Raw genomic sequence first — 10,690 nt, 5'->3', positions numbered from 1 at the left:
CTGTTGATCATACAGTGAATTATTTCATACACCAGATTGCACAACAAATTACGTTTCTCTTGTATATACAGTCGGTGATTCTGTTGGATCAATACAAAAAAATTAAAACCTGACCTTTTCAAACTGCAGTTTATAATGAGAAAATCTTGAATTTCCTACACATTAATCGGATTTGATCCGAGTGGGGACTGTGTGTACACTAAGGAGAGCCCTTACGGAGCTGAGGAGTGGCTTCTCATGGTGGACGAGAATCGCCAGAGCTATGAGAGAGCGGTCATCAGCAAGAACAAACATTCTGGAAGGTTAAAGGCTATCCATAATGGCTGCTTCGTTGGACTAACATCGTACACTGAAGACTGAAAATGGTACTTAGAATAATGAGTACATTGAAAACGAAAAAGATTCAAGTGAAAATAAAAGCCAACTTGTTCAAAGTATGTTTTTGTGTGAATATCCTTGTTACAAAAATTATGGGGTTCTATTGATGGGAAAATTGACAACAGAAATGAATGAATGTATTTATTTTGGGGCCAAAACTAGAATCTCTTCCTCTTGAGGATCTCCGGTTTCCAGTTGATTGGGTGGCTTTCCTCGGTCTGAAAGAAAAAAACAATCCCACCCTAGTCAGGAACAAGAACTGATGAAGTACTCAAAGTAATACTACAGTTTCATTAGCTTAGCAATGTTTAAGTGAATGTCATTTTCCCTGATTGAATAAAAATCCACTTTGTATGAGGTAGTAAAAAAAAATATATTATCCACTTGAATCACATCTCAAAACAAAAACTCATGTAGATACACAGCACATGATGAAAGTATCTCTTACCGCAGTGTCGTCCTCTTTGTACACCTTGATGGTCTTGTCGGCCTCGGCCGTAATCAGCCTGCTCTCCGAGTGGTCGAACATGCAGGCGAAGATCCCCGATTCGCTGTCCAGCGAGCCGGGCTGCACGGCGGCGTGGATACGCTGGAAGTTGTAGCCCGTCCGCCAGTCCCACAGGTGAATGGTGCCGTTGTCAGCTACCGGAGACAATAAAAAGCTGTAAGGATTATCTGTATCCTGGAATGCATTTCAATTAACAGGTGTGCCTTGTTAAAAGTTAATTTGTGGATTTTATTTCCTTCTTAATGGGTTTGAGCCAATCAGTTGTGTTGTGACAAGGTAGGGGTGGTATACAGAAAACAGCTATATTTGGTAAAAGACCAAGTCCATATTATGGCAAAAACCGCTCAAATAAGCAAAGAGAAACGTCCATCATTACTTTAAGACATGAAGGTCAGTCAATAGGGAAAATTTCAAGAACTTTGAAAGTTTCTTCAATTGCAGTCGCAAAAACCATTAATCGCTATGTTGAAATTGGCTCTCATGAGGACCCCGCCACAGCAAAGGATGACCCAGAGTTACCTCTGCTGCAGAGGTTAAGTTAATTAGAGTTACCAGCATCAGAAATGGGCAATTAACTGCACCTCAGATTGCACCCCAAATGAATGCTTCACAGTGTTCAAGTAACAGACATCTCAACATCAACTGTTCCGAGGAGACTGCGTGAGTCAGGCCTTCATGGTCAAATTGCTGAAAAGAAACCACTACTAAAGGACACCATGAAGAAGAGACTTGTTTGCGTCAAGAACCAAGAGCAATGGACATTAGACCAGTGCAAATTTGTCCTTTGGTCTGGAGCCCAAATTTGAGATTTCTGGTTCCAACCGCCGTGTCTTTGTGAGACGCAGAGTAAGTGAACGGATGATCTCCACGTGTGCTTCCCACCGTGAAGCATGGAAGAGGTGTGATGGTGCTTTGCTGGTGACACTGTGTGATTTATTTAGAATTCAAGGCACACTTAACCAGCATGGCTACAACAGCATTATGCAGCGATACGCCATCCCATCTGGTTTACGCTTAGAGGGACTATCATTTGTTTTTCAACAGCACAATGACCCAATACACCTCCAGACTGTGTAAGGGCTATTTGACCAAGAAGGAGAGTGATGGAGTGCTGCATCAGATGACCTGGCCTCCACAATCACCCGACTTCATCCCAAACCACCTCAATTGGGTTGAGTTGGACCGCAGAGTGAAGGAAAAGCAGCAAACAAGTACTTAGTATGTGTGGGAACTCCTTCAAGACTGTTGAAAAGCATTCCAGGTGAAGCTGGTTGAGAGAATGCCAAGAGTGTGCAAAGCTGTCCTCAAGGGTGGCTACTTTGAAGAATCCAAAATATATATTTGGATTTGTTTAACACTTTTTTGGTTACTACATGATTCCATATGTGTTATTTCATAGTTTTGATATCTTCACTATTATTCTACAATGTAGAAAACAGTCAAAATAAAGAAAAACCCTGGAATGAGTAGATGTGTCCAAACTTTTGACTGGTCCTGTAGATCAAGACATTGGTATAGATATAGGGCTAGGACCTAGACACGGCTGCCTATAGGATTTCCTGTTACTTAGCCATTCCAATATCTTCGCTTCCAGCCTCTTCCGTTATCACTTCCCTTTTGTTTGTTGCCCATCTTTAGTAATGCGCCTTCAAAGCAACAATGCCTTCAATGTACTATGACTAGAAAGAATCTGACCCAATCATCATGACAGAGGCTCAAAACTGTCTATTTCAATAGCAACATATATACAAGGCCAGTTGGAAATAAGCAAAGGACGTTTTCATACCTCCCGACACCAGCACGCCGTCCGAGTTGACTGCCATTGCGTTGATGATGGCGTTGTGTCCAGAGAGGTTCTGGATGAAGTTGCCGTCGGGGAACGTCCACTGCTTGATGTTGTCGGCAGAGCCAGAGGCTAAGGTATACCTGTAATGTGCAGCCAACCAATGGTTCAGTGTCATAATACAAACACACAAATAAAGTGAGCGATCCTATCAGCTATCAATCTATCATTTACTACAACTAGGTAATATAAGTTGACTAACTTGGGTGTTGATATGCATCAATACTAGCTACGTATGAGGAAGTGACGTACTGTCTGGGATGTAGGGCCAGTGCTCTGACAGACTTCTTGTGGTTGGTGAGAGTGGCTCTGGTCTTCCCAGCTATCAGGTCCCATAGCCTGATGGTGGAGTCGTGGCTCCCTGGAACAGAAAAGAGCAGGGACGTGTTCAGAAGGTCACGCCGTAGCAAAACGTCTTGAAACTAACAAAACGCTGTGTTCTTATTGGACAAGTTCAAGTGGTATCTCCTATTTTCTCCCTGCAGAACATGACGCAGGCGAAAAGGTCAAAATTCTGATTTCTCCTCGCGCCAGCTCATAATAGAACGTAACAATATAATACGCCATTGATGGTACTTTGCAGTGAGTCAACTAGCCAATATATGAACACAGCTAGGCAAAGCAATTGTAACGTATCCGTCCGTACCTGTGATGATCTGAGGTTCGGCGGCCTGGCATCTGACTGTGGCCACTGTGTTGGTGTGTCCGGACAGGGTGTGCACGTTGGCTTTGCTCCTGATATCCCACACCTACAGACGCACAGATTTCATATCGAAGTCCCAATACATCCCAAAATGTTCCACTAAAATGACATTTTTGAAAGTCAAGACAACTAGTCATTAGCAACACTTACCCTGGCCGTGGCATCTCGACTGCATGTGACCAGCACGTCGATGGTTGGGTGCAGGTCCAAGTCGTACACGGCGCTGAGGTGGCCGTGGTAGTGCCTGATCACCTAAAAACAGCAATCATAATTGGAAAAACAATATGGCATTGAAACACGTGTAGTAGAGCAGAAATGAGTGGGCGTAACTATACTAAATAATAATGGACCCACAGTCCATTCAAACACAACATATAAAATAAAGCAGAAATGAAAGGGAACTAGTACAGCACCTTGTTGTACTCCAGATCCCAGCACTTGACCTGCTTGTCCTCACCGCAGGAGAACAGGTAGGGACTCCGGGTGCTCACGGCCACGCCGCGCACCGTGCTGATGTGTCCCGTCAGGGAAAGCTTTAGCTTCCCACTGGCCAGGTCCCAGATCTGTCAGGAGAAGAATAAACAATGGGGATTTGTCGTCACGATCAAACTTATAGCTGATCTATTACGAGATACATGACTAAATGCCACCATTTGACAGACATTGAATAGATCAAATGGGTGCCCCAATACCCTTATGTCACTTATTATTCTCATATCTACTAGTGATGATAGTGGTAAAAACGCAGCCCCTCATCCCTCCTGTCAATCACACACACTGATTAAACAAAGGACTTAATCTTCCTTTAAAAGCTGCAATATGTAACCTTTTGGACGACTCGAACAAATGCACATAGAAAAGCGCATTATAGATTTCTCATTGAAAGCAAGCTGAAGAAGCAGTATATCTGGTCTATGTGCGCCATTTCTATGCTTCCCGTTCCTAAGTTTCATTTTTGCGCCTTTTACTTTTGTACACCCGCTTCAAACAGCCGTTTAGAAGCTATAGATCTCTCGGTCTCTCTCTGTTCTCACCTTAATGGTTCTGTCGCCAGCGCCGGTCACAAACCACTGGTTGCCGGGCTCTACGGCAATGGACCTCACCCAGCCAAGATGACCACTGATGACCTGGAAGGGATAAAGCAAACCTGTATCAGCTACCACACAAAACAGGGAGCAAGTCAACACCCCCCGAAGGTATCTGAAACGCATACATAAAGATATTCTAAGATTATGGTAGTATGTTTGAAGGACTAGGGACAGTTCCTTACAAAACATCAAGCTTTTGTAAGTGTGCCAAGTGCTTTGATAAAGTGTGTGCACTGTAGAGGAAGTAAGCGTATTCAGGAGCCCTTGACGTGACAAAATAACGTCCTTACCCGAAACAACTTCCATGGCGCGTGCCACTGGGGCTTGGGCATAGTGGGGGCTTTTCTGGCAATGAGGGAAGAGTTTTTGGTGCCGCCTCCTTCCAAAAGAGACTAGAAAAGAGGACATACATTTTTTTTCCAAAGTGGTAGGCTATTGTCACGTTAGTGGAACGTTGGTGCAGAAATACATGTGAAGTGTTAGCAGATGCAAAAAGGTGTGTAGTACTAATAATACGTATCGGAGAGCGTTACCCACCATAGCGTGTGAGTGAGGAGCGTGAGACCTCTCTGCTCCCACTGCGTGTCTGTGAATGTCCCCGACACTGGCTGCTGTGCGACTGGCGTCCAGCCTGCAATTACACAAAACAACTAAACGGATGCTGGATGGTGTCACAGTACACTCATACTATAGGCAACCGCGATCGGGGTCTCGAGTTGATTGGATACAATAACCCTTTGCTTATTTCTCTCAAATCTGGGGGTCTGTACAGGCGGTTGTAGTGCTATAGAATTACGGAAGTATTGTGTCAAACAGATGAATGTCTGACGTGAACTATGTTGGTTCTAGTGTCTTTTCACTTCAACACATCTACCGTGCATCCTCTGAAGTAAGTACCTGGCTTGTGATGGCGGCAGGGCAAGAGCCATGGCGTGAACTCCCCCCTCACTGGGGTTCCTATGTATCTGAGTGTCCGCCGTCAGAGCCACCCCTGAGGATGACAATACACAGCATTATAAAAGTGACGTAACACCTCCGCGGACACAATATGAATGAATGTGATTTTACATGCAACAGTAGCATTGCATGGGGTATTGAGGTTATACCAGAGGGAGGGTTCTCCAAGTCTGGTCCTGGACAGATAATGGGTGTGCAGGTTTTGGTTCCGGCCAATCATTTAACACGCTGGATTCAAATAAATCATGATCTTCAGTGAGTTAGGATAGGGCTGGAACGAAAGCCTGCACCCCAAGAACCTCTCCAGAACCAGAGTAAGGGATCCCTGGGTAAGACTGTTGTAATTACCAGGTCCTGAGGGGTATGCGTGGGTCCCAGTGATCAAGTACTCTGGATCATCACCTGGAAGGCCAGAGAGTTGTAATGAGAAATACTTGGAAGTTTTGACTTGTAATAGTGCTCATTCGTTTCCCATGAAAACAATGATTTGTCAATGATTGATGTTGACGCGATGGCATTCTTACCAGGTTGGAGAGAGGTCTGATTGCCATGCATGTTGGATCCCAGTGGTCTGTCCTTGCCCTCTTTCAGAACGGGCATGTGTAGAACGGCACTGTAGTCTGCCCTTAGCTTCGCTGCCATCTTCACCTTGTGACTACGAAGGGAAACCCTAGTTAACTCAATTGAACACATCAGGCTGAAAGTAGGGCTGGGCGATATGGCCTAAAAATTATATCTTGATCTTTTCAAACGTATAGGTGATTCACAATATTTCAGTACCAGTCAAAAGTTTGAACACCTACTCATTCAAGGGTTTTTCTTTATTTTTACTATTTTCTACATTGTAGAATGATAGTGAAGACCTTCCAACTATGAAATAACATATGAAATCATGTAGTAACCAAAATAAGTATTCGATCAAAATATATTTAATATTTCAGATTCTTCAAAGTAGCCACCCTTTGCCTTGATGACAGCTTTGCACACTCTAGGCATTCTCTCAACCAGCTTCATGAAGGATGCTCCCACATATGCTGAGCACTTGTTGGCTGCTTTTCCTTCACTCTGCAGTCCAACTCACCCCGAACCATCTCAATTGGGTTGAGGTCAGGTGATTGTGGAGGCCAGGTCATCTGATGCAGCACTCCAACACTCTGCTTTTTGGTCAAATAGCTCTTACCCAGCCTGGAGGTGTGTTTTGAGTCATTGTCCTGTTGAAAAACAAAATGATAGTCCCACTAAGCCCAAACCAGATGGGACGGCGTATCGCTGCAGAATGCTGTGGTAGCCATGCTGGTTAAGTGTTCCATGAATTCTAAATAAATCACAGACAGTGTCACCAGCAAAGCACCCCCACACCTCCTCCATGCTTGGAACCACACATTGGGAGAACCTCCATTCACCTACACTGCGTCTCACAAAGACACGGCGGTTGGAACCAAAAATCTCAAATTTGGACTCATCAGACCAAAGGACAGATTTCCACCGGTCTAATGTCCATTGCTTGTGTTTCTTGGCCCAAGCAAGGCTCTTCTTATTGGTGTCCTTCAGTAGTAGTTTCTTTGCAGCAATTCGACCTTGAAGGCCTGATTCACCCGATGTGACTGTTACTGGAACTCAGTGAAACATGTATTTGGGCAGCAATTTCTAAGGCTGGTAAATCTAATGAACTTATCCTCTGCAGCAGAGGTAACTCTGGGTCTTCCTTTCCTGTGGCGGTCCTCATGAGAGCCAGTTTCATCATAACGCTTAACGTTTTTTGCGACTGCACTTGAAAAAAACTTTCACATTTCTTGAAATCAAGGCAAAGGGTGGCTACTTTGAAGAACCTCAAATATAAAATGTATTTTGATTTAACACTTTTTTGGTAACTACATGATTCCATATGTGTTAGTTCATAGTTTGTCTTCACTATGATTCTACAATGTAGAAAAAAAAAATAAAAAAAATAAAGAAGAATCCTGGAATGAGTAGGTGTCAAATTTTGCCTGGTACTGTACATTCACTAAAAATGACCAACCTCTTGTAGCAGGCATTTTGGAAACTGAACACCGGTTTCATAAACAATCTCAAGCACACATGCTAGTGACTAGCCAGCTAATCTTTATATTTACGGTCTAGCCAACTTGGATCTATTTGCTAGCTAACAAAGTATAAAAGTGTAATTGTTATGAACACACCCTTCTGTACATCTCCAACTGTTTGAACAGCATGCTAGCCTGTCCACATGATGAAATCAAGTGGCCTACCTTAATTCTCAGAATGAGTTGCCATGATATAATAGCTTTTTTAAAGCTCTTTGTACATTTATAAAACAAACCGGACAGCTAGTGTAACAGTCTGTGGCTAAAATGCTGCTAGCGGTGCAAGGTCCTGCAATGTTGCGCGTGACAGAAACTGAGCATTCATTTTCCAGCATCAATGTTCATTGACACTCCCGTTTTAGTAGGGTCTGTTCTTCACACAACAGTAGAGACATAGAAAAGGTATAGTTATTAAGTTCTCCTCTATAACAGTAAGATAATGTCTCAATGTGTTTGGGTGCCCATATGAGCGATTCTGTTGGACCAAACCTCAAATACAAATAGCGAGTTGAATCCGCTTTTTGTCAGAAAGGAAGAAGTTATCTTTCATCTTTGTTGTTCTGAGTGGCAGGGGAAGGAGCTTGGTATGTGGGGGGGGGGGGGCTTTGTATGTTTTGGGAGGAGCTTGGTGCGTGCGCGGCTTGGTGCGCGTGCAGGAGGGGTTTGGTGCGCGTGTGTAAATGGGGTGCACCGTCACAGCAGGAGCGAAGGAGACAAGACCAAAAGACAACATGAGAACAAGTGGACATACACGCTAACAAAAAAACTAGATTGCGATACAGGCATTTGGGAGTATCATACTAAAACATACATTCAAATGAATTAGATATATCGCCCAGCACTACCTTTAAACCTGAGTCATTTCAGAGAATGAGCCTCTGTACTGAACACAACCAGAATAGACTCTGACCCTAAGCTTGCTTACAGCTGCACTGGGATCTGACAGGCTTCTTGTTTAGATTAAGACACCCCGGACGCCGCAGTGCGAGACATGGCTCAGAAAACGTACCTCAACCCAGGGATGAGAAATGCATTGTACTCTGAATTGTCTCATTATCCCAACTGTTACACCGAGAAGTTTGAACGACTGCTAGTTTTTCCGAAAACTGCCTTTTCCGTCCTCATGCTAGATAGCGGAAGCCACAGCAGCCATTTTGGAAGGGCAGTGTCAGCCAATCAGCTCCTTTGTTGTTCAATGTGATGTGCCATTCCACAACGGCTGCTGTGGCTACTGCTAGCTAGCATGAAGATGAAAAGGTCAGTTTACTTAAAAATGTGTCATTCAATCTTTAATGTAACTGAGTGTACTTCACATACGTACACTAACACCCCAACACTTGTTTTCACTAATTCTCCTATGCTCACACAGTGGACTATCCACACACTCACACCCCATCACATACACACGTGTACACCCACACATGCATACTGACACCACAGTTTCACACCACATTCACTGCTGCTACTGTCTATTATCATTTTACCTAGTCACTACCTATATGTACATAGCTACCTCAATCACCATTCGACTCGGTACTGGTACTCCCATGTTATTTTTTATTTGTTATTCACTGTTTATTAATTCCTCGAGTTACAAATATAAAAATATAAAAAAAGTAAAAGTATATTTAACTCTGCAGTTTTGGAAAGGGACCTGTAAGTAAGCATTTCACCACAACTGTTTACGAAGCATTTGGCAAATAATGGGACACTTCGGAGTACAACGCATTTCTCATCCCTGGATGGAAGTAGATTTCCCGAGCATTGTCTCGCGCTGGGTCCCGGTGTCTTAATTTAAACAGGAAGCCTGCCCGACACCAGTGCGGCTGTAAATAAGTGTAGGGTCGGGAACTATTATGTCTATGCTAAACACACAGACAGACTGCACCCACACACAGCTTCTCTTTCTCTCACACAACGACAGCATATTGTTATACAAAACACGATTACCTTGTCTCATCCAAGGAGACTGGTTTGGCATGGTCAGCTACAAACATATCATGAGTCCTCTTGAGGGACCTGAAGACGAGCGTGTGAACGGAGTGCTTCTGCACATCCTGAAAATGAAATACACGGAAATATTAATTTCGACAAACGCAATATTTTCAGTACTAGCTAACTGTCACCCACTGTAGCTACTTATTCATGATGCATGCTACTGTAGCTAGCCAAGTACCGTTAACGTACATCTCAACTCCACGATACCACATTCGCGGATGTAAGTGCAAATAACGTTACACAGCTGATCTAGCTAATATTCATTTTCCAAATGGAATTATTTCAAGTGTGCTTCAAATGGGCTTGGAATAACTTAACGTTGCTAGCTAGCTATCGCGTTAGCTAGTGGCGCATAAGCTACACATGTTATTTCAGCTTTACTGACAGAAATATACACGAAAGAGCACATACCTCAGTCATTTCTGATGTTATTTAGCCAGATAACTTGACTATCTGTAAAAACTTTCGATAAAACAGATGTAGAAATTAGCTAGATACCGCTTGCTAAACAAACGCACAAATGCTGTTCAGATGCACCGGATGGAAACAACCAGTTCACGTGTTCATTTCCGGGTCAAATATTTCCCCTTAGGGCTGACGATTATCGCCACCCCATGGCCACATCTAGTAACTTTTACGATACAAGTAAACTCAGCAAAAAAAGAAACGTCCTCTCACTGTCAACTGCGTTTATTTTCAGCAAACTTATTTAACTTAACATGTATAAATATGTGTATGAACATAACAAGATTCAACAACTGAGACAAAGTTCAACAAAGTTAGTTAAACTGTTAAACTGAACAAGTTAAACTGAAAGTTAGTTAAAAGTTAAACTGAACAAGTTCAACAAACATGTGACTGAACAAAGGGAGGGTCAAAATCAAAAGTAACAGTCAGTATCTGGTGTGGCCACCAGCTGCATTAAGTACTGCAGTGCATCTCCTCCTCATGAACTGCACCAGATTTGCCAGTTCTTGCTGTGAGATGTTACCCCACTCTTCCATCAAGGCACCTGCAAGTTCCCGGACATTTCTGGGGGGAATGGCCCTAGCCCTCACCCTCCGATCCAACAGGTCCCAGACGTGCTCAATGGGATTGAGATCCGGGCTCTTCGCTGGCCATGGCAGAACA

The 10,690-nt window shown here is 43.4% G+C and overlaps 1 protein-coding gene across 1 annotated transcript; it reads right to left on the bottom strand.

Moving 5' to 3' along the window:
- Positions 1 to 506: 506 nt before the first annotated feature.
- On the bottom strand, positions 507 to 10,124 carry LOC139566701 (pleiotropic regulator 1-like). The gene is made up of 15 exons (XM_071387951.1): positions 9,971 to 10,124; positions 9,512 to 9,618; positions 6,002 to 6,132; positions 5,826 to 5,879; positions 5,418 to 5,511; positions 5,058 to 5,151; positions 4,811 to 4,912; positions 4,467 to 4,559; positions 3,846 to 3,995; positions 3,583 to 3,684; positions 3,376 to 3,478; positions 2,982 to 3,090; positions 2,673 to 2,812; positions 827 to 1,020; positions 507 to 596 (listed from the first exon to the last, which is right to left on the bottom strand). Exons 1-15 carry the CDS (start codon positions 9,977 to 9,979, stop codon positions 537 to 539), a joined length of 1,542 nt encoding a protein of 513 aa, XP_071244052.1. The 5' UTR covers positions 9,980 to 10,124; the 3' UTR covers positions 507 to 536.
- Between the last annotated feature and the right edge of the window lie 566 nt (positions 10,125 to 10,690).

Source organism: Salvelinus alpinus, chromosome 39 (genome assembly GCF_045679555.1).
Source record: "Salvelinus alpinus chromosome 39, SLU_Salpinus.1, whole genome shotgun sequence".
NCBI lineage: Eukaryota > Metazoa > Chordata > Actinopteri > Salmoniformes > Salmonidae > Salvelinus > Salvelinus alpinus.
This window is presented reverse-complemented; position numbering and strand designations above follow the sequence as displayed.

Excerpts from the sequence above, each read along its gene's own strand:
- LOC139566701 (XM_071387951.1), bottom strand. Across the intron at positions 4,913-5,057 it reads CTCCTCACTCACACGCTATG|TCTCTTTTGGAAGGAGGCGG; the intron begins GTGGGTAACGCT and ends CCTCTTTTCTAG. Across the intron at positions 3,685-3,845 it reads GGGATCTGGAGTACAACAAG|GTGATCAGGCACTACCACGG; the intron begins GTGCTGTACTAG and ends TGCTGTTTTTAG.